General features: G+C 32.5%; 2 protein-coding genes across 2 annotated transcripts in view; both read right to left on the bottom strand.

The window, feature by feature from the left end:
• Positions 1-622: 622 nt before the first annotated feature.
• On the bottom strand, positions 623-2168 carry LOC108565829 (protein takeout-like). The gene is made up of 4 exons (XM_017925475.1): positions 2067-2168; positions 1687-1912; positions 1273-1406; positions 623-1211 (listed from the first exon to the last, which is right to left on the bottom strand). The coding sequence occupies exons 1-4, from the start codon at positions 2125-2127 to the stop codon at positions 913-915; spliced, it is 720 nt and encodes a 239-aa protein (XP_017780964.1). The 5' UTR covers positions 2128-2168; the 3' UTR covers positions 623-912.
• Positions 2169-4192: 2024 nt separating this feature from the next.
• Positions 4193-24742, bottom strand: part of LOC108565820 (titin-like) — a 35405-nt gene continuing 14855 nt past the window's right edge. The window contains exons 3-16 of the mRNA XM_017925466.1: positions 12207-12841; positions 11917-12060; positions 11508-11629; positions 10896-11087; positions 10654-10834; positions 9996-10587; positions 6220-9963; positions 5834-6158; positions 5619-5776; positions 5313-5559; positions 4949-5259; positions 4729-4891; positions 4524-4669; positions 4193-4460 (exon numbers count right to left, since the gene is read on the bottom strand). Coding sequence (XP_017780955.1) covers positions 4269-4460; positions 4524-4669; positions 4729-4891; positions 4949-5259; positions 5313-5559; positions 5619-5776; positions 5834-6158; positions 6220-9963; positions 9996-10587; positions 10654-10834; positions 10896-11087; positions 11508-11629; positions 11917-12060; positions 12207-12838 — 7149 coding nt within the window. The 5' untranslated portion in view covers positions 12839-12841 and the 3' untranslated portion in view covers positions 4193-4268. The remainder of the gene's footprint in view (positions 4461-4523; positions 4670-4728; positions 4892-4948; positions 5260-5312; positions 5560-5618; positions 5777-5833; positions 6159-6219; positions 9964-9995; positions 10588-10653; positions 10835-10895; positions 11088-11507; positions 11630-11916; positions 12061-12206; positions 12842-24742) is intronic.

Consider the following 24742-nt stretch of genomic DNA (forward strand, 5'->3'; position numbering starts at 1 on the left):
CTGGTCAATATTTTTTTTGTCTTTTTCTAATTTGTTGTATAAGTTTGTATTGAATTTAGTTATATCCTTAGGCGATTATCGTTAGTAAAATTACTATATCAAGGTTAACACTTTGTACACTCGATGAATACCAAAAAGATCACAATAATTCTTTGCAGTAGACAAAGTTTATTACCTGATTGGTTCTGAACATGCACTAGAATAATAATTATATCGTACGTTTACAATGTATGTTTTGTTTACTAAAGTGAGGAATAGAAATAACTAAAACTATTTAATTTTATAATAAAAATTATTATTAAAACCTTTGTTTATGTTAAAAAACTACAAATAACTTCCTATTTTTTGTGTATTATGGAGCATCTAATATCAAAAGTAAATATACAAAATAATTTTTATGTCAATGATGATTGAATCACATAAATGAATAATAGTTGTTTTTAACTTTTCATCAAATACAAAATAACCTGAATTATTACCATAAAATTCATTAGAATGTTTCAAACCAGACAACTTTTTAACATTTCCATTTATAATATATTCAATATAAAGAAGCATACAAAATTTCTTAAATTATTGTTAAAACTATTTACATATTGATAATATAAAACAGAGATACAAGTTATTTTTATTTCGTTATTTCGTTGCGCAATAATGAAGATAAACATTGCATAATTACGAAACATGTCCAGCATCTATAATTAGTGTATTCATTTATGCAGAAACCGCAGCAATCACACTTCACTATTTGTCGAGTTAATTTCCTTATACGAACGCCGGGTTTTCCGTGCGTTAAAAAAATCAATTATAGATGAGTTTCTTCCGCACTTCGTATTTGTTCAATAAAAATGCATGACGGACAATTTGAGAATCACAGATAATTAAATATGCAACGATTTGAATCATCGTTGCTCATAAGAATAGCTCTTTATAGGTAAACCTCAATGTTATCCTATTGGCTATGTCTGTCAATTTCTCGGAAAGTGCGTTTTCCAACGACGGCTTTATTTCGTTGATGAATATGTCAATGTTATCGTTGACTATTGCGTTCGTAGCGTCGCCGAGAAACTTATCTCCGTTGAATAAGTTTTCCAAACGCAATTGGGCCGCCCCCAAACGGACGTTCAATTTCATTTTATCGAATTTTAGATATTCCTCTCCGTTTTGCATAATTTTGTTTCCCTTCATGAACACGTCTACTGCGTAATCAGCTGTGTAAAATAAAAGTATTTAGTTATTTTTTTAAGTTTAATTACTTTATGTTTATCTTACTGAAGTTTCCGTAGATTGGGCCGTTTCCTTGCAAAGTAATGAAGAGTAGGTTCATGTTAAGTTCATATTTTCCGCCGAATTCTAGCCTGGGAATCTTCAATTTGAAAGTGAACGTATTCGATGGAATATGCGCTCTAGAATAAAAAAAGTAAACATTGCAAACATCTAAAGAAATTTGTAATATATTAATTTTTTTTTAACTATTACTAATTTAAATTGTGAATACCTCGCATAGTGCGGATTTGAAAATTTCAAAACAAACTAAATTTTAATAGATTGTTTGAAACTCTAAATCTAGTGCGGTTTTATACAGTACGGGATATTGATAACCTGCACTATGCGAGCTTTTCCTGTATTTGAAACAACCTTAACTCAATATTTCATTATATTTACTTTAAGTCAAAAAAAACTTACTTTAATTCGAGGATTTGGAAACTTGAAGCTCCAAAAACCTTCAAATCGGTAATATTAGATTGAACTCCTCTTCTTAGCCGAATCGCGTCCAAATGCAGAGGTTCCATTGCCGGTACATCCAGTTCGGGAATGCCGCCTCGCAGCTTCGGTTTGATCTCGTTTATAACTTTAACTATACATTTTGAAATCTCTGGATCGTTAGCTTCGCAGACGTGAATATAATTGGCTGAAATTGGAATACGCATTGAATTACTACGAAAGTTATCTAGATGTCAACGATAAGCAATTATTCGCAACGGAAAAACCTGCTTAAATCATTATTATTTTCTTTTGCATGTCAATGCCACAGATGCACATCCTTGTAGCAAAGATTAACTTACGTATTACTGCTGTTGCGTGCGATAGAAATATCAGAAAAAGTACGCCTTTTATAAAACACATCTTCGGTTTCGTCGTCTTCAATATTGTAGCTTCACTTTTGGGGACTTCTTATATATATATATTGCTTTCAGGCCTTGAAACCGTGGATTACTTCGATAGAATATTAATTGATCGAGTGATCAAAGCGGACTCGATTTATATCAATAGCATATTAATTTCTCAACTACATAAGTAAGATGCAAGATCACAGTTTCTTTTAAAAGGTATACGTAGTATAATTTTTATTGATTATTTTTTAACGTTTAATAGTATGTTTATTCTATACTTTAAAATTAAGAATAATTTGCATAAAATCGATCTAATATTTTTCAAATCTTTAAATTTAAAATGAGATGTTAATGTGTAGTTCATTTTTATAAATAAACCGAATTGTAACGCAATAAAGTTTGCAATAGTAATACTTTCCAATGGTTATTTCTAAACGTTCAATGCTACGTAAAAACATTAGTTGAATATTTATTGTGTTGATTATCTTAAATAATAGTAGTAATACCTAATGATGTGAATAGGATTATTCTCTAAAACCTATTGATCTATATATTTCGTTTCTTATTGAATACTATTCCTTTGTATATTAATATATCACCCATCTAAAATATAAAAAAATACTTAACTTTGAAAGATGTAAAACATCCAGTACTTATTTAACCGAATATTATACGTACATTTATTAATTAGATGCAAACAAAAATGTTAACAAATTAAAACTAATCAGACATTATATGTATGTTAATATACTATATAGATTGAAACCTTTTTAGTCCAGTAATTGAAACCAGATTTGGGTTACATTTATAGTACAATTATTGAAGATTAATCTATAAAAAAGTTAGAACAAATACTATTACTACTAAGAAATTGTTTACAAATGATACTAATTAAGATTAAATACTTGATTTTTTTAAACTTAACACTTTTATGAAGCAACTGTTCTAATTATAAAAAAAAATGTAGTTTATATCAACACAATTTGATTTAAAATAAATATTTTACTAATATGAAATTGGGTTACAGTAAGGAAGACAAAAATAAAGAATAAATCAGTAAGTTATTAAAATATGTATTATCATAGATAGATTATACAAATTATTACACGACAATGAAACAAAATTGAATATTTTTGTTTTAAATTTTAATTACATACATATATATATATAAAATGAGTTTCGTTAATGTTTGGGGGGTATCAATTAAACAATAAAATAAATATTTAACAAAGTTGTAACTTAAAATCAAGGAAATAATATGTTTTTTTTTCTAGTTATATAAAATATGTACAATATAATATGAAATGTTTTTGTTTGTTTTAAACTTTTGTTCGCGAACCGTCACCTAGTTGTGTGTATGTTTATTTATTTATTTATGTTTTGTGTGTGTCTGTTCATTTAATCATTTATTCTATGCGTTATTGGCACAATTACATTACGAAATTTAACGTTCATTAAAAAATAAATGGTTTGTATATATTTTTTTTTTATTTATTTCTCATATATTTTTCCTTATTATTCGTGACTAGCGGTAATATTAAAAAAAAAGAAGAAGAATCGATTGGACGGAGCTGTAAGGGCGCTTCGCACGGAGTGATTTGTGCAATTGATGGAATTTCGGTTGGTTGGTTGGTGAAAGTTTCTTTTTTTTGTTTGAAACTCGGTCGATTGCACAGATTCATTTGGCTCCGTGTCAAGTGGCCTTTCGCAAATACTAAATATCTTAAAGACTACTATATTTATAAATTGAATAAATTTAACAGGAATATATTTATATATATATAAAAAAATGCATTTCTTATAAAATACATATACAATATTTACACTCTACACACATCAATCAATTGGTATACAATAAAGAATAAAAACGAGGAAGTCTCGGAATATACACAGACAGTTTCGTGGATTTTTACCTCCTCCTCCATTGACTTAAGGTACCTAATATTTTGTTTCGTTCGTTTAGTGTGCTTTTTTTGTTTTGTTTATTAATCCTAGATACTATAGAATGAATCAATAAGGTAAATCGGAAATATCACTTTCCTCTCAAGATATTGAATTTCAGTCTGTTCTAACTTTCATTTTTTTTTAGCCCTATACTATCTAGGATTAAGCGCAACATACCAAATACTTTTTTTTACATAACTTATCTCTAGATTACGCGCTGTTACGTCGAATTATTTCGCCACCTATTGTATTCAGGATCCATCGCCTGATATCAGTATTTATCGAGGTGTAAATCGATGGGTGACGGCTCCTGCCGCAGTTTCCGTGATGGCTCAGAATACCTTGCAGCTCCCAGCTGCTTGTAGGTTCAGAGAAACACATCAGTGGTGATCCTTCGTCATTCTAAATAATAAAAACAAAGATGATTATTGATTGCTCTGTCAATTAAAAATTGGTATTTCTTACATAACATGGAGTTTTCTCTGAGCTAGTGTATCCGGCGCAAATTTTATCCTTCGTAAGATGCCCATTGTAATGTTTGGTTGAGTTGCATTCAGACATTTCTATGGTAGGAACTGGCAAGTAGTTGAGGTACCGTTGCACATTAGGCTCTAGAATTGAATCCAGCATTTAACATCTTCCTAAGATATTTTTAAATTTTATATATTACCTCCTGGTTTATTAACTCCCCAGCCTGCAGTCACGCATAGCTGTCTATCTTCAATTCCTTGATCTGGAAGGCAAATAGCGCTGACGTTTCTACCAGGAATCAGAGGTTCAGTGAGCTCTGCCAAAACGGCGTCGTTGATGTATTCAAATTGTGCATATTTAGCCTGAAATATCCAATAAATCAATAAAATTGTTTAAGCATAAATTTATCAATTAATTACCTGTGGATGAGAAATGATCCTCTTGATATTTCTAGCTTGAGTCGTGCTATTTCCGGCATTATTGAAGAATTTGGTGCCACCTGCATACAAAGTCCAATCTCCTGGATTGGTGCTCGTGGTATGTGGTTTAATATTGGCAATGCAAGAGTAACTAGCAATGACCCATTTTGTTGCAATAATACTTGCAGTACACTTGATGTTGTATTTCTTGTTGTAGAGGAGTGCAACACTGGTCCATTGGGATGTAGTGGAACTACTTCCTCCGATAATCCTGGCCGATTGAATGTCCAAAGTCGAATGACTTCCGCAAGCTACGATTTTAATGTTAAAATTTTAAATTAACTCACTTGAATGTCAAACTTACTGAATTCCTGACAAGTTATAGAAACTAAGCTTTCGCACTTGTCTGAAACAATATCAAGTTGCTTGATGATACTAGCTCCGAATGCCGGAGATTCTTTCAGTTTATAGTATTTTTCTGAATCGGTGGACGGAATAAATTCTGTATGCGTGGAAGCAGCGAAACCCAAATTTTGACAAACCATGTTGGAGTAAGTGTTATTCCAGTTATCACTGCAAACTGGATACCAAGTTTTGTTTGAAGTGAAAATCTAAAGAATAAATGAATTAACATACTATTAAATAAATCACTATATTTAAAATAATTTACCTCTAAATTATGCGTGTTGGATAATGTCTGCAAATTTTCGGTTCTCATGCAATTCCATTCATCAGAATTATCGGCACACTGTTCGATGCCATCACACCTTTGATCTAATTGAATACATCCACCGCCCATTGAGCATTTGAATTGATCAATTCCGCACTCTGAAAATTGCATGAATGTAAATTGTAATCTCTTGCTTGTGGTTTATTATAACATACCACAGAGTTTTTCGTCTTCGTCGTTACCACAGTCAGCTTTACCGTCGCATCTCCATGTGGCTGGAATGCAGGTGTTCTGTTCGATGCAATGAAACTCGTCATTTCCACATTCTTGCTGATGACAGTTCTTTTCATCGCTACCACCTGGACACTGGGCTTTCCCATCGCATTTCCAGGACAACGGAATACACCTTTGAGAATCCTCGCACGAGAATTCATCGAAGCTGCATTTCCATGAGTCGCAATTCATTTCATCGCTTCCATCGTTGCAATTAAGTATACCGTCACAGACTAAATCGCGTTTCAAACATTGACCGCTTGTACACTGCAAAATTAATAACCATAATTAATAAATATTTAATAAAATCATTAATTATACGACTTACTTGAAAATTATCTGGGCATCCTTCAGCAATACATCCTTCTTCATCTGAAGCATCTGAACAGTCATCAACAGAATCGCAACGATCGTTTCTTGGGATACAATAGCTACCATCCTTCAGTGATGTTCCGTTGATACATTGGAATTGTCCGGTTGCGCATCTCGAAAATCCTCCTAAACTAAATCCTTCAGTCACAGGTTTGACAGCATCAAATTTTTCAACCTTATTCTTCTTTTTATCTGGGAACGTCGACTTCTTATTAGCTTTATCATAATTAATCTTTGTATTAATTTCGTCTGTGGTTTCTTCACTAACTGGTAACGCTTCGGTCGATGCTACAGTCTTCAATTCATTTTCTCCGTGATTGATTTTTTCTTCAATCTGAAGATCTCTGGTTATATCGTTTAAAGATTCCGTCCTCTCCAATTTGTTAAAATCATCGTCGTGTCTCTTCTTATCCATCTTGGAAGGTTCTTCTTCTTTTGCAGGTAGAGGAATTACGGATAAGTAGGATTCATCTTTATCATCGATCAGCAATTTATCTTGCAATAATTCTTCAGGCACACTCGTAGATTCTATAGTACTTTGGGTTACTTTCTTGAGCAGTAGAGTTGCTTCAGTCGAAGGCTCCGACGCAACCTCAAATACTTCATATTGATGCGATTTAGTTGATTGTTCAATCTTAGCCTCTTCGTTTACTACATTTACAGTTTCAGTCACAGTATGTATAATTTCAGCGTTTATTTTTGCACCTTCCTCAAAATCGTTAATTTCAACTTTCGGTTGCTCCTTAATCCCATAAGTTGTTGTTTCCATGGCAATTAAATCTTCGGTGCTAGAGAAAACTTCTTTAAATTGATTTTTATTGGTTGTTGAAATAACCTCTTCGATAATTGGTTTTCGGTCTAAATCTCCAAAGAAACTGTTACTATGTACATTGTTCAATATATCTGGGCTTAGAGTGGAATCTTCTGATTTTGCGACCATAATTTCCTTTGGTTGTAAAGTATTACCTACGTCAGAATCATTTGGTTTCAGTGTCGTTTCTAAATGCATATCCGTTTTCATTGTAATAACAGAATCCATTGATTGTGTGTCGAGTGGATTTGTGGTATTCATTTGATCGTCATCTAATCTTGGAGACCTTGTAACAATTTCATCGTGATTTTCCTCTTTATGTTCGTGGTAAGATTCACCGGTGTGCAGAATATTGACCAAAGTATCGTTTTCAATTTCTGGTAAGAACGGGGACATAATTTCTAAATGATTGGTGTTTTCAGTGGGTTCAGTCAACAGCAATTGTTGATGAGATTCTGTTATGTTAAGTTTAGATTCTGTCGATGTTTCATTAATCATTTCAGTGGCATCATCTTTTGGCATTTTTGTAGTTACTTCGAAACTATTTGCAGTGTGTGATACTTCATTGTATTGTTCCGTATCGATATGATCGTGTTCTTCACTTACGATGACAGGTATTTTATGTAAAAATTCAGTAACTGTTACTGGTTCAATCGTTGTTGGTTTCATTTCGATATTGGTATTATCTACATTTTCGACTACAGAATCCTGAGTAGTCATAGTCATTACATTCACAAAATTATCAGAATTCGTTGACGATTCTATAAGAGACGAAGTTTCATTTTCTACAGTAATTCCATTTTGCTCATTATTTTCTAAGATTACAGGCATCATAGTTGTTTCCAAAACGACTTCAGTTTTTGGCATAACAGTTTCTGTTTGCATTGAATCTGTAGTTTCTACATGTTCTTCCATAATTGGCATCGAAGTAGTAATCACAATTTCTTCAGTTTTTATAATTATTTCTGAATCATTCTCAGACTTGACCATAACCGATTCATTATGCATTTTCATAATTGGAATCATTGTAGTCTCCACATGTTCTACAGACTTTCCCATAGTTGTTGTAACAATAGTTTTCTCTGTGGAAGGTATTATTGTAGTTTCAGGATGGTCCATGATTTCTGGAATAATAGTTGTTTCAGTTTGTTCTACAGAAATAAGCTTATTGTCTGAATCTACGTGTTCTTCGCTATTAATTGCATTTGTCGTTTCTGGGAAAAATGTAGTTACAACAAAATCTTTCTCCGTTGTTGAAATTTTGTTAATTACATTCAATTCATGTTCCAAATTTGAATTAACTTCAGGCATTGGCGTGGTTTCAATATTCATAGTTGTGGTCATTTCAATTTTATTATCCGTACTTGCTTCCATTTCAGATGATTTAGGTTTAATTTCAGTTGTGCTATCTGTTGTTGAATCTTCATCAGAGCGAATTGTAGTTTCTATTTCATTGGTTTCTTTATGATGTTCCAGAGGAACAATATTTGACATGTCCTTAATATCTTTTTCAGTTACAATTTCAAGATCTTCTGAGTCATCGTTTAATTTACTTTGCCTTGGAGATTGATCATGTTGCATGGTGGTAGTCTCGAAAACTATATTTTCATGAGAAATTGTATTAATTGTAGTTTGATGCTTTTCATCTTCGTTTTTCATGTTGGATGTTGGCGTCGTTTCTGGATGCACTATAATATTGTTTACGATCTTCAATTCAGTAGAATTTTCAATGTTTATGTTAAGTTCTGGTTCTGGTTTTGGTTCAGCAGTTGGCACTGGTTCTGATTCTGGTTCCATAGTTGTCATCATTTGTTCTGGTTTTGGTTCTTCAGTTGATTCATGTTTCGGCTCTGCAATGAGAATTTGTTCAGTCTTTGGCACTACTTCCAGGCTCGGCTCCGGTGTTGGTTCTGGTTCAGAGGTTGGTTCTGGTTCGGAGGTCGGTTCTGGTACGGAGGTGGGTTCCGAGATTGGTTCCGGTTCAGCAGTTGGTACTACTTCTTGTTCATCAGAATGAGGTATCATTGTAGTTATGTGCTCTGTAGTTGTTGGTAATTCTACAATGGATGCATGTTTGTTTAATTCTGAGTGAGAATTTGGTTCTGGCGTTGGTTCAGTTTCATTCTTTTGTTCTGGTTGTGGTTCTGCATTGGGTTCTGGTGTTGGTTCAGCTTCTGCAGTAATTTCTGCTTCATTTAAATGATTGGATTCTGGTTCTGGTTCAGATTTAGGTTCGGGAGTTGGCTCAGGTTCCGCCGTAGAATCAGGTTCTGTACTAATCTCCAGTTGTTTTTCCAATCCATATACGTGTTCATGGGTTAATACTGATTCGGGCATGGGTTCTGATTTTGGTTCAGTGGTAGTTTCAGGTTCTGGTTCGGAAATAGGTATATGTTCAGTTGCTGACTCTGGTTCTGGTTCCGGTTCGGATTTTGGTTCATGAGTTGATTCCGGTTCTGGTTCTGGTGTTGATTCAGGTTCAGGTTCCGGTTCTGTCGTATATTCTTTTTCTACATAAAGATGATGCTCAGATTCCAAGTTTTCTTTGTGGACGAAGTCTTGTTCTTGATTCGATTGAGGTTCCGGTTCCGGAGTAGATTCTTCTTCAACAATTACTCCAGGTTCTGGCTCAGATTTGGGCTCAGGTTCAGGTTCTGATTTAGGTTCTGGTTCAGATGTAGCTTCTGGTTCAGGTTCAGAGGTAGGTTCTGGTTCTGGCTCAGATTTGGGTTCTGATTCAGGTTCAGATGTAGGTTCTGGTTCAGGTTCAGATTTGGGTTCTGGTTCAGGTTCAGATTTAGGTTCTGGTTCAGGTTCAGATGTAGGTTCTGGTTCTAGGCTCAGATTTGGGTTCTGGTTCAGGTTCAGATTTAGGTTCTGGTTCAGGTTCAGATTAGGTTCTGGTTCAGGTTCAGATTTGGGTTCTCAGGTTCAGATTTGGGTTCTGGTTCAGGTTCAGATTTAGGTTCCGGTTCAGAAGTTGGTTCCGGCTCAGGCTCAGATTTTGGTTCAGGTTCGGGTTCTTCAGTGGATGGTTCCGGGTGTGAATGAATTTCATGCAGATGGGCAGTAAAATCGACATCGGTAACATCTTCTTCCATTGGTTCTTGAGTTGTTACAACTTCATGCATATGATGATGATTGTGGTCGTGATGATGATTGTGATGTTCATCATGATCATAGTGATCATGGGTTTCCACCATTTGCACGCATTTCTTTCCATCAATATCTAAATTATGGCCCTCTGGACATCCACAAACAAAGTCCATTCTGTTGTAATCGAACATGCATGAGTTCTCGCATCCGTTATTATCGATTTTGCACATATCAATTATTTTATCTGCAACAATAGTCTTTTCCGCTATCCTGTACTTATCCATGAAACCGGAATTTTTAAACAGCATTTGTGTAAATTTGTTCTTCAAACTCTTTGGATCAATTGGGTCTCTATTGTTTTGTCCATCTTCGTTAAAAGTCCATCCAATTCTGTACCTCACAACAATGCTGCCAGGCCTATAAATTATAATGAGAACCATAATTAAATTAGTTAACAACTAATATATTAATTAATTTACTTACATAAATTCTAAAACTTTTACTTCAATGTTGGAAGAATCGGAATCTCTTGGAAAAAGACTATTTTTAATTTGATTTTCTAAAATTGCAGCCATTTCTCTGAATTCAGAGCTATTCGCATAAGCAAGTTCAGGTTGGAACTGAAGATTATCTATAACAAGTTGTCCTTCTAATGCCCTTGGAACTAAAATAGCAGAGAGTAAGTTTAAAATAATGGTTCTTTACTATTTCATTGTTTGAAATACCTTGTATCATGGTCGTGTCTGTCGCTATGTTCGTTGGTAAAGTGCTGCTAGAGGGTCCTGGTGTATATGGTTTTTCATCATCTCCAACTCCAAATAATCCTCCAGCTGATTTGATCGGTTTCGTTGAGTCGCTAAATTGTCGTGCACTGATTTCGGTAATAGGTTGGGCATCGTTGCTACCAATCATTCCAGCTAAAAATATTGAAATATTTAATTTATATTATAATATTTAGTGGAATTTCTTCAAATTCCATATAATCTTTGTCGCATTAATATTTCAACGTATGCAATGTTGTATGTACCAATACTAAGAAAGACCAGGAAACTGAGTCATCTCAAAGTGTCTTTAACCCGTTGACCTCTTGTGAATTCCAATGGCAAAGATTGAAGAAATTAATAGAATGATTGCATCTGCGAATTCGCCTACGATCGGTTTCGCATTGAATGAATAAAAGGTAAAAGTGATGTAATATTTTTGAGACTGCATGTAAAAGAAAAAGTGTAAGCGCTCCGCTCGTTTTCCTTGAAACGATATTTGCAGGGCGTTTACTGGAACTGGGCCACCATTGTTAGTTCTTTAAAATAATTAAAATCATAATTAGTGATACTTACTAGCAACTAAGATTCCAACAACGACTAAAGCCGCAACGATGGACAAGCAGATTCCCCAGCAGAGGCACTTGTTCCTCTTCTTTTTGTTTCTTTTGTCCATCGTAATGTACAGCTTCTCTCCTCTAGAAAATAGATACTGAATAGTGCATGGTTCTATTTCGTTTTGTATTTATTTGAATCGGAATGATACGTTTGATGTAAAACAAGAGATAATCCAAAAAAATAAAAATAAAGCAAGGTGAGCACCAGGCATTATACCAACACCCATTCAAGCCATCTTTATACCATGATTATTAAAGCGCACGAAAACAATTTGTGGCAAATTAGGCGATTCTTTTCTTTGATTCTTAAATGATACAACAAAAAAAATAATAATATGGCATTTATGAAAGAATGTTGGTATATGTACCGTGTCCTTTCTAAAGCTGTTAACCATGCGGGGTATTCTAAAATTCCGCGCTCTGGATTCGTCACTGACAAACCGAAGTCGTCAATTCCAGCTGTTGCGACTGACTCGGCGAATGTCACGCTATTTCTACCCTTTCTGGTGGAACTGGTCCCAAAAAAATAATAAAATTATAAGAACAATCGGTCCGCGCCTAATTGCTTTACTACAAGACAATTCAATTGGCCCACAAAGATTGCATTTTTTACAGCAATCATCGGGTTTTGTTTTACGATTCGATTTGATCCACCTACCTCATGTACTTTCGATGCTCGTTGACCGGGACGAAGTACTCGTCGTAGGGATTTCCTATTTCAACATCCGTCTCCTTTTTCACTGGTATACTATTAACACCGTTCTCGTACGGTCCGGTGACGTCCTTCCCATTGCTCGGTTTCAGATTGATCAACTCCAGGTTAACAGCTTCAGCCATTTGGTCGTCGCCTTTGGTCGGTGATGTAAAATTGGTGGCGTTGTTCAAATCGCCGTTCGGGTGCTTCTCCTCGTCTTGGTGGAAAGCCGGATTATCTACACCTAATTTCTTGGTAGTCTTAGGTGTAGTCGCGTTCAAGAAACTGGTACTGTTGTACTTCTTGTTGAGCTCCTCTAAATTACTATGGTTTTCGAGGCTTTCGTTTATGTTCAGGTTCGCCGTCGACTTGTAATGAGGCAGTTTCGGACTCTTCTCCGGCTTCTCATCGTAGTTCACCGGCAGAGTAATTTCGTTTTTATGATAAAACTGATTATCTCCGGTTTTCGCTGATTGAGAAGTCGGATCCTCGTGTGGGGAATTCTCGTGGCTCGTTTCGATCGAAGAGTTGTTATCAATGCCGGACGTCGAATCCTGAGCCGTATCGCTCCCACCGTAACTGCTGTCAGCATCCATTTTCTACAAAAAAAAAGAAAAATCTCACTTAGCAAAACTTTATTGTAACACACGTTTTCGTTTCTAAACATTGTTTTATTTACATGTACTTTGAAATCATTATAAAACAAACCAAACCATAATAATCACGTTCTTTTTGGAATTTAGCAAACGTTCGTCCTTGTTTCGAAACTACTTTAGGAAGTGGTTGATCTTTCCGTGCATTGCAAATCTGCATTTTCGAATAGTCGGATCTACTGTCGTCTCTTTGAATGCTGTTTTCCTAATTTTTCGATGTAGTAAGGCACGATTCATAATTACACGTGAGAGAGACAAGTGAATACAATCGCTTGGAAATTTTAAGGAACTGCAGTCCGTGGCTTTCATAATTATGCATGTACACGTACATTTACAAACGGTTTTCTGTTCCTTTCGTTGTTTGGTTTTTGCAGATGGAGCCAAGGCGAACGGGTTTTATTTCACTCTTCACCCGAGGAGTCGTTCAATTGGAAATTTCTAAATGTGATCGCTGATTGAAACACAATAATCGGACAGCAAATGATCCAGTAACACGCGGATTCGTATCTATATAAATCGCCGTTTGGGTTTATCCAACTCATAATTCCAAACGTATTTACCCGTAAGAATAATTTCAATAATAAAATCGTCAGAAAATTATTGATTTATTAATGAATCATCATTACGATTTAACGTAGCTTTGCTATCAACACCATTATAAAGCGTTGAACCCGCATGCAGATAAAAATACAAAAGAAAAACAAATAGTTAATTGATAGTAGATACGTGCGTTTTTCTTTGATAATATTAGCAATTAATCAAAAGTTATTTAAAATGAGAATAATTTGCACAATTTGCTTCCTTAAAAATCAATTCCGTGCGCGTATGTAGAGATAACATAATGACCCGCAGTTATGAATATATAGAATTATCAATTACATTCGTCATATCTTGATAATAATTAGCCCTTTGTGTAATGAAATAATTAAATATTTTAGTAATTGGAAAATAAGTTATTTATGGAAATCCTATTGGTATTTGTTTCCGCAATTTATTTATAGTAGAAAGTGATTTAATAGAAATTTGCTATAAATCCTTGAAACGTCCTTTGCAATGCCGATATCCAATTTCCTATTGCTTTATTTGCAATTCATCCGAGTCGCATAACAATGCAACACGTCAGAAATTTCGGTTACTTAAATAAGACAAATAAATTGTTTTGTGCTTACTAATATAATAACAACCGCATAATTTTCATTTTGAGATGACAATTTGCTTCGTTCTGTCGTTTACAACATAATAATCTTCGAGGCAGGACTTTCCAATGTATTCCTTAGGGGGCAATTAAAATAATATATCTTAGGAAATCCACTGCAACCGTTCATTGAAATTCCATTCGTAAACGCGATGTACCGGCAATTTCATCAGTCATTTATCATTCAAATCCACGAACTAGGCAATAAGTTTATGCACCGTGTACAATAGGTGCGAAAAAACAATGATGAAATTAAGCGTTACAAAAATAAAAATATAAATTCCGAAGCGCGCTCCTCTCCAAACTCTTACATCACAGCAACAACTTTGAGTACAATACAAAATATTCCTCGTCATTAAAGTGTCACTTGTACGATAACGTTAATTGCTGCTTAATTGCTATTAACAATTTAATCAAACTATAATTAAGCGCTCTAAAAACGAAAGGAGATTATTCCATTCAATTAATCTCGTTCGTCCGATGACCGCAAAACCTAAGTAGTTTCCATTAGTTTAAAATTAAATGTGACTCACACGGATTTGTCTGCGCAAATATTTTTTTAAATCTAGGCTGAGTCACCACAGGTAAAAAGATGTGTTTATTTCGCGGAATTCCAAACCGAATATAAGAATAAACACGATGTTTTTCCTCGAAGAAAACGAACGAAATGACGTCTTTCGAATATTATTTTGCAAATGGAACACTTTCCATCTTGCAATTGTCTCTTGATATTTCAATATAAGAGATCTCGTCTTTTTACTAATGAGTTTGCTAACTTTCGTGCCGTTTTTAATGAGATTAAATACAATTGCTTTCTTACGGAATCCATTCAATTATAATATTCGAAACTTCATTTAAATATTATCATTGTTTTTCTTTATATATTGCAGATCTCATTAAATTAAATGATAAACTGTTTTTAATAATATGATTCGATGATGAACAGAAGAAATTTTCTCAATAATCGTATGCGAAGGTAATAATAAAATCGATAATAAAAGTGAAAGGTAACAATTGTGTATTCCATTTGATTACCCTAATTATTATAACTGTACAGATACAATGCGCATTACTTTCTAATATTTAGTGGTATCACACTTATCCAGATAGTAAGTTCCAACTCTTAATATATTGTTTATCGTTTGTTATTATAGCAAAATTATATGTATACGAATTAATTGATCAATAAATATTATAAAATTATTTAATCCAAGAAAAAAAAACTAAATTTTAATTGACAAAATATAAATAAATTGTAAAAAAATAGTACACAAATTATTAAATTTTGCACTTTTTCATTCTATACAATCAAGTAATGAGGTGTAACATTTGAACAGTGAAATTTGTTATTGAAAAATAACAAAGTAAACATGTTTGGCTGTATTACTTCTATAATTGCCAATTTTGGTATATTTTTATTAATTAATTGTAAGACTGAAAACTTGAAAAACATATTATTTTAATTTGAAGAAACTAATTGAATATTGTTTGATTTATTGGAAATAATGAAATAAAAAAAAATGTTATAGTTTATCCAGAAATTAAGTTCCACTTTTCTTAAGAAGTTAATTTATAGTTTTACATATACAGTGGAACATCGCTTAACGAGTTTAATCCGTTCCAAAATTTCCAGATTTTTACTCATATTATGAAACAAATTCAAAAATAAACATGATATGTGTACACAAGTTTAAAAAATGATGTAGCAGGCGTGCAATCTGGGACTTATATTCTTATCGTCACTCGTTATGCGAAACGTCGCTCGTTAAGCGAGTCATTTTTATTACAATTCATTTTGCTCGTTAAGCGAAATCTTCGTTATGCGAGGTGCTTGTTAAGCAAAGTTCCATTGTATACATTTTAAAAATATAATCTAACGCTGCTTAAATTAATTTATTTAATAATAAAATAAGTAATTATGGATCATTGATCTTGATTGTTTGAAGCTTATTAATTACTGCGGTATTTTTAGAACCTGATGTAATTTCTATAAGTTGATTATCACTAAATATTCTACAATGCAGCGTGATTCAAAGAATGAATCTTCGAATGAAAATGTGATGTGACCAAAATATTAATTAGAAATACCAAAGTTTTAAATACTGTGATTATAGAAATAATAATCAACAGTAAAATAAATGTACGTGAATGTAGATTTTTGTTGATATTAGATGAATTATATGAATGATAGGTTACTATACAATAAGGTTTTATGTAATAAATAGTTATATCATTAAAGGTATTTAGAATCGTGTACGATTTGCGTTATGTGAGTCAGATCGATGTGAAAATTGATAAATAAGCGTGAACGGGATTATATGTGAATATTGTGGAGAGAACTGCTGATGTTAATAAAGAAATTGCATCTTGTTCGGTGTTCCAGTCAACAGTACACTCTTTGTTTTCAATCGGAATAACTAGTTCTGCGATTGTCGGCTCTGACGCGATAGTAGTCACAACAATGGCAAAGGCAGAGTAATAACTCACGAAGCGAGTGTACGTATATATTATATATATATGTTGCGAACATTAACCCTACGGTTGAGGCCCAGACCCAGAGAAGAGGAGAATAATGGATAACCGAGCCAGTATAGCCATAATAATAATTGTGAGTGGGTAGTTGTGCAATTACCGCAACGGACCTTAACAGCTTCAGACATCCTACCAACAAAACTTTGTTATCCTCTACTCCGAACTCACATACACACTTACACACACAAGCACAATCGTGCTTCGAATATAAACAAAAAGCAATCACAACTCGAAACACACTCACATACACACGACGAACACGATGTTATTAACTATTTTTTTCTCTCTTTTTCCTTTCCTATTCCTATAAAAATGTACACAATACTCAATAAGGGATTTTATAGACCTATATCAGTCGTAAAATTGTTGAAATTGAAAGCGCAGAACTAAACGCTCTTTGTTTCTGCCAATTTCTTTTGCTCACATTAACAGAAAATAAAAATAATCTTACATAATAATCATACAGGTCGTTGATCACGTAAATTTCCTTAATTTTTCATAGAAAATAACAGCAACAAAAGTAAATCTCGTAGAATGAAGTAATTATCGTCGAAAATTAATTGAATTTACTTTCTTGCATTAATTATGGCTCCGCAACGACATAAGAATTTAACACTTTTTGATTTTATGCTCGATAAACACTTTCTAATTAATCTCCGCAGAAGAATGTTTAAAAAAAACGTAAATTTTAAATATTTCCGTCTTTCGTAACTTTTATAAGGATGTTAAAGCATCTTCCGTAAAATATTCGTTTTTTTTTTCATATACATTTGCTTTCAATAAACCGATTATTTTCTAATAGTTTTGTCCCATTGAGGTCTCATTTTTCATTCTGAAGCGTGCCGAGAAACGATCAAATAATTTACATAATTATTATAGCCTGAAGGTAATAACTGTAACGCACTTTCACTTATTGGAATACCAGACTTTTAATTACTAAAAAACATACAAAAGAATCAAAATAATGAGATGAATTACGAAAGAACGTTTGGCATTACTTATTTATAAAAAAACATCTTTGTTGTGTTTTTCATGGGGACATTATAATAAAGAATCAAAATAACGAAATTACTTTTTTTCTACGTAAATATAGTTAAAGAATTGAAAATGTATGCTATTTCTATGTAAAATTATCTTTGTTTAATTTTCTACGTTATAAAAAATAATGAGGTAAATTTCGAAAGGATTTATTGCAGATTTACGTTATTTATATGCAAAAACGAGCTGGAATCATCTTCGTTTTATTTCATACGTGGATTTAGTTATTAGCATCTAGCTGGGACACCTTGAGATTGTAAACATCTGCGTTAAACGAAAAACATGTACATTTAACTGGTTTCTCAATTAAATGCAAGTATTAATTGGTATTCGCGAATTACAGTAAATGTAAATTCACGAAATACTCGATTACGTAGCACGAAATTGAAAGTGTGTATTGTTAGGTAATTTTCATGTAGGTTGTATTGACCGTGTTCCTCGCCAAATTCCAAATTCGTTTCGAACCGGTTAATGTGAATTTAATATATATTGAGTATGCATTTAAAACAAATACTTAGTTATGGTAGGTTGCGTTCAACAACTAAAACAACGTTCGTTTTAAGTAGCATTCACTGTCTCGTTTAACTACAGAATGCTCAACCATGGGAAAACAAGGCAAATTTTTAGGCTTTACGAAACAACAATCGAAAAGCTATTATATAAAAAATATCATGGGAGAATATGATATTTTTTTTAGACTTTACGTAACAACAATCGGAAAGCAATTATAAAAAGAAATAATTAACGATCATTATATCCAATTGAATAATGCTAAAAAGTAACAATAGTTTTTGTTGTTGTTTTGCTGGAGTCAATAATAAATGATGAAATTTGAAATCGGCGAAATTGCAAAACTGTTGTTAGAAGAAAAGCTTTACTCGTTTTTCTTCGATTATGCAACGCGGGGAAACGCTCGTTATTTTTTGTTGTTGTTGTTGCTGTGTGCGCGAATGCAAGATGTAAATGCCGTTTGATCTGGTTTCGCCTGTTAAAATCGTTACGAGCACAAGTTTTGTGCAAAAGTCCCGTTCACGTTTGGAAATTTTGTATATAAGTTGAATTTACCGATTTTGGTGTCGTGCGAATGTTACGTAACTCCAATTAAGAGGCTCGACATTAATGCACGTTTAATTTATCGCAAATCCAAAGCAACAAACAAAAAGTGTATATTCATGTAACGGAGATGTTAATAGAAAATAGCATATAAATTATGATGTGAAGTAAAATCTCATTGCAAACCGCCTCTAGTAAGAAACTCTTACTAATTTTTATGTGAATCTTCTATTGTTACATTATATTTTTTTTTACATAATATTTCATATTTAGAAGAAAAATTAGAGCTAATTTCATTAACTAAAATTTATTACATTATATTTCAAACAATAAGTTCAGTCAGATGTATCAACCAACCTTGTAATATCGTTTATTTTCAATTCAATTCTACTATTTTCAATAGACCACTTTTACTAATATTAGGTAATCAATGTTTCATAACTTATGAAAGTTAGGCAACTTGTCACATGGCTTGATTATTATAGTGGATTTTCTCAAATTACAAATACTTTTAGAAAAGACATACTTCTATCATTATATAATAATTAGCAAAATTATATTATTTACAAGCTGAGAATCGAGAAGATATTTTCTAAATATTTTTTCATGCTGTTGCATTAATTAAATTATATAATTTTTAGCCAAAAAAATATAACTTGGAAACTATTTCAAACACTTTCTATTAAAAATTGAAAGAAAATCGTACAGCCTTTCACTAATAATTCTTTCAATGCGTTTCCAGTAGCAATTTTATTGCATTTACCGCATTCACATTACCTTTAGATAGTTTACTTGAACTGAATAAACAAATATTTGTAAATCTGTAAATAATTTAATAATTTTTGTTATTTCGTCACATGTATTTAAATCTGACAGTCTTATGCTTTAAATATTTATATTACTACATTGAATCTGTTAGAAAATGTTCAGTGATGCAAATTGTTATACTTTAAGAAGACATCTCGTTCAATTAGATATAATCCTTATTTATAATGATTGTAGGTGTGCATACAAAAGCTTCGTGAACGTAATCTGAGCTATAATCCTCCGAAGTATTTTATTATACACTACCTGTATTTTACATTTAACGAGATTAATGTACAGCTTAAATCGATTGCGTAACAAACGTCCGCATACATAAAATGTATTCCTAATTTCACGGGGATCCTCCATAATGGATATGGCTTGCACAACTTTCCCCGAAAATCATTTAAAATTCGATTGAAATCGCGCGAAAGTACGCTGTTAATTTTTTTTTAAATTCTTGTATGTTTGTATTCCGGGTGAACCGAGCCGTTTTAAGTTATGTATCGAAATGGCATTTTAATATCCGTTTCTAAATTATTTACATTTTGATACAAAATTTTCTTTTCCGTATTACGTGAGGAACAACTGTTAAACTCGCCATATGCCGGCCGTAGCAGAATTTTCTAATTTGCAACGTTTCAATTGCCGCAATTAGAATACTATTTCTAATGCTGTGATTACTTCTTCTTTTTTGTTATGTTGAGCGACGAATATTGTTGTTTGCTTTTTCTTTCCTGTATTTGAGATTTCGAAAGTCTCTGTTTGTTTTGTGCCGTTCGTTGGAGAAGGCTTGGTTTGCGGATTGTGAGATTGTTTAGCGGTGGGCGTTTCTTGTGTTGTAAGCCAAGCCTCACGTCTTGAGGTATTTGAAGAAGTGAATTTATTGTGGAGACCGAAAGACAATTTTGCTGCAACAATTAGCTAAGACATTTGGCTAATTGAAATTTACAGTGGAATACAAGGGTAAAGATGTGCAATGATGGTGAACGTTTGCAGACGAAGGGGATTTGTTTCTTTTTAACTTTATTTTGTTAACAATCCTTTTAAGTTTTTATTGCGCATAAAATGGGTTTACGATTCTCTTTGCAAGGATTCTACTCCTTTTCTACGGCTCGGGCATAAATTATTGACGTTTAATTCGCACTTGTTCCTTTATCGTCTTTTGATTTGCTGCAGACCAATGGGAATATTATAAATTGTCTTCTTTTATTCTGACGATTACGAGAAGCGAGGTTTAACACGAGACGAAAGTCCTCTACCAATAATTTCGCATAAGGTCATAAAGTGGTTGGAGTTGTGTAACGGTCTCGAGTAATTTACATTGAACTCTGCAAAACCGATTCGCTTTACAAAAGCAATATTATGGTATGTTTGTAGAAATATGAAACATGTATATTTTCAAGGTTTTAAACATAAAATATCTAGTAACTTTAATACACAAATTAAATAGAACAATGTATTTGTTCATTGATTTAAACACAAAATATTCAAAATCAACTTGACATGTATTTTTATCATCTGCAATTAATATGTCTAATAGAAAGATTTATTGTTTTACCAAATTATATCAGTTTTATTATCAATATTTTAGAATGATGGAAGAAAAATATACGGACAATTTATAGAATAATTCAGAGAAAAAAATCTTAAGAATTAATTAATTCAAGGACTTTAATATAAATAAAGAAGATATGAATTTATATTGAGCAATACCTCGCATAGTCCGGGTAATCGGTTCAAAGTTTGAAACCTAACTAATCGAGAAACTGAATACAACAATGGACAAAAAGAGACTTGGCTGTATAGAGGGAAAACTGATTATTTTTGTATAAAAAAATATTTTTTTTTTAATATTTAAACCGGACAATGAATCCGTACTGATAGAAGCCGTACTATGTGAAGTATTGAAATTATTGGTCTAAGAATTTTCGATAAAATAAGAATTTCAACCAAGAACTTTATTATATTTTAATTGTATTTAATTGAAGTGAAATATTATTCAAAACAGTATTGTAAAACAGTACTTATTGTATTGTTTTTTTTTGTTTTAATGAGGAAATAATTACACAATTGTTTTTACTTTTTTATAGAAACATTTTATTGAATAGTGTTTCCAGTGATTGTTATTAGTGTGTTAGGGGTTCGGGGATTGTATAATGATTATGGCATTTTGCTGTTGTTATGTTGATGCAAACACGGGATATTCCGTGTGAATGCGAACTAGGAAGAGGTCTACCAAATGGAAAAACGGAGGCCAACACAATGAGGATCACTGCACAGCAGACTCACATCGTTACAGTGAGGCCGAGCACGAATCCACACACACACAGGCACAACATTTATATATGTATAGACACAATCACACAGTCATTTATTACAACATTAAATCTGTAGAATGAACCGGATACCGATCGTTGCCAATTATTTTCATAATTACGCACTTACGCAACAAATCGTGCTACGCACAAATCGACCGGCGTGTGTATTTACATTTCCTCCACTTCCAGATGCAGAGGAAGGACGTGTCAATAATTACGTTTACAACTATTTATATCGCGTGCAAATCTATCCACTATAAGATGCATTTGAAATTGCGAAACAAAATTAATAACAAAACCAGTTTTCGACTCAAACGTTGCACTTGCATCTGAGAGTTCGACGCTAATGCAAGCGACGAACCCAATGATATTTGCCACAATTCATTTACTCGATGATTTTCACTGATTTTCTATTGAGCAACTACCCAATTTATTTTACTTCTTTACGAAACAAATAGTTTTCCAACTCCAATCCAAAAAATCACAGTACGTTTATTTTTCAGTTCGATGCTTACCCAAACGACGAACACGATAATAACGATTAACCAGGATTTCCTTTAATTCGTTTCGAGTAAAAAAATCCAATTTCAATTTGTCTACGCAATTGATTTATTTTGTAGGTAGACGATAAAGCAGACAACAAACCCAAGGATAATTTCCACAATTCATCTTCCTGTTGCTCATCGATCCGAATTACTTTTAATCCGTTTGAAGAAAGAGTCAATAATTACTTTTAATCCATTTTGAGGAAGAATTTTCCAATTTTTAAATGTCCACATTTTTTTTGTAGGTAAACGCTAAAGCAGGCAACAAATCCAATGATAATTTCCACAATGTATCTTCCTGTAGCTCAACGATCCGAATTACTATTAATCCGTTTGAAGGAAGAGTTAATAATTACTTTTAATCCATTTTGAGGAAGACATTTTCAATTTATATTTGTCCACAAAATTGAATGACATTAATTTTTTAGACTGACACTAGGACAGACAACAAAACCCTATATTAATTTTCATGATTCATTTTCATTTAACGCTTTTTCTTTTGAAGATTGATGTTAAAGCAGACGTCGATCTAGATGATAATTTTCATCTTCCTGTTATGCAACGATACGAATTACTTTTTTTATAATCCTGTTTCGAGGAAGAACTTTTCCCGATTCGAATCTGTCCACAGAAAGCGAATGCGATTTCTTTTGTTAATTATGGAAATATCCAATGCGATATGAACGTGAGGTGAAAGTCTTCCGATAGCCGTTCCGAGGGTGCTTATGCAATTCTATATAAAAATAGACGCATGCATCGATAGGAAATTTGTCTTCGATTAAAACTAATAGAATTAGATGAAATCGAACATTGTCGGCTGTCGTTTTTGATTATGCAAATCAAGCACGGGTCGCATTAATTGCGTTGTTAAAATGTGAAAGCCGGCATGGCACACACACGCAAGGTTACATCAACCGATAAACTTAATTTGTTGATCTCAGCACGTCAATATTTATCACTGAGATGAATTCTGATATTCAACACATGTTTTCATATATCTTTAATTTCTAAGAATCAATTGATGATTCATTTTATAGTAATAAATAAATCTTAACAAAACAAATCATGACAATTTTTAACTTCTATTTTATAATGTTTATTTATTTACATGCATTTTTTGTTACAAATATTTGTTATAGGATAATTATTTATTATATATAACTTATTATTTGTATTTACTCAAATTTTCTACACAATTTTTCTAATTATTTGCTAGAACTTGAGTTGAATTCTGATATCTTACATTTTTTTGGGATTAAAACATTTTCATAATTATCAAATTGTTATTATTTTTAAATAGATAGAAATTCTAAAAATATTTATGAATTGTACAAAGTTAAACGAACAAATTATATATATTATGTAATTAATACTGTATATACCTGTGTTAATTGATAGTTTTCAGTATGATTATAGTATATTTATACTTAAAACTATCAATTGACACTGTGAGACGTTTACTAGATTTGAAGAGCAAATTAATTATATCATATACACTTTATTAATATGTATGTATGTGAAGGCTGTGATCTATATTATTTATTAATTTTTTTTGCGTTGCGTTTCTCGGAAAAGGATTAATATGGATCACATAAATTAGAATAGCCGAAGCGGAGGACGCATCGAACGTAAAATTTGGTCCTTGGAATTAAATTAAATTAAAAAAAACTAGACATCTAAATATATAAGTGTATGCAGATTTCGGGATGTGGGATGCAGCAGGATCTTAATATGCGTTTATTTCCTGCAAGATGAATTTATTCATTATGTTTGCGAAAATGTTACGATGTGGACGATGGTGATTCTCTACAAACTGGTTTCGGTTCCTTGTCTCCGCAATAATCCTCGACAAATACGGAAACATGGAAATGCCGTCCCCGTCCGTCTCAGACCACTTACCTAACATCTATCTATTAAAAGACTCAGAAGTTTCGATTTTGCACAACACCAAGGAACTAATTAAACGCATACCTCTAAGCATATCAAATGCTCTGCAGTTTCTATACATTCATCGTGTTCATTTATTATTGCTTTCAATTCAATATATAATCATAATTTCTAACTTATATAAATATCTTATATAAGTGGTCTAAAGCTCTTAAAATAACTGAATTTATAATTAAACAAATCAAATTATTAATTGTTCATTTACTTATTTATTTATATATAACAGTTATCATAAACATAATTATCAATAAAAATTGATAGAAACTTCGTTTTTTTTCTACTATAAATTAAAAGAAATCGAACAAATTTTTACAACAGCAGTGAGAAAGTTTATAGCATTTTTTTTATTATTTAAATTGGATTTTCATTTCAAGCTTTACACAAATGTTCTCAAATCTAAAATTAATTATGG

The sequence above is a fragment of the Nicrophorus vespilloides genome, unplaced genomic scaffold (genome assembly GCF_001412225.1).
Source record: "Nicrophorus vespilloides isolate i.1.1-1 unplaced genomic scaffold, Nicve_v1.0, whole genome shotgun sequence".
Lineage (NCBI taxonomy): Eukaryota > Metazoa > Arthropoda > Insecta > Coleoptera > Silphidae > Nicrophorus > Nicrophorus vespilloides.

Excerpts from the sequence above, each read along its gene's own strand:
- LOC108565829 (XM_017925475.1), bottom strand. The coding sequence starts at position 2,127 with ATGTGTTTTATAAAAGGCGTACTTTTTCTGATATTTCTATCGCACGCA. Across the intron at positions 1,407-1,686 it reads TTCCAAATCCTCGAATTAAA|AGCGCATATTCCATCGAATA; the intron begins GTAAGTTTTTTT and ends TTTTTATTCTAG. Across the intron at positions 1,212-1,272 it reads CCCAATCTACGGAAACTTCA|CTGATTACGCAGTAGACGTG; the intron begins GTAAGATAAACA and ends TATTTTACACAG.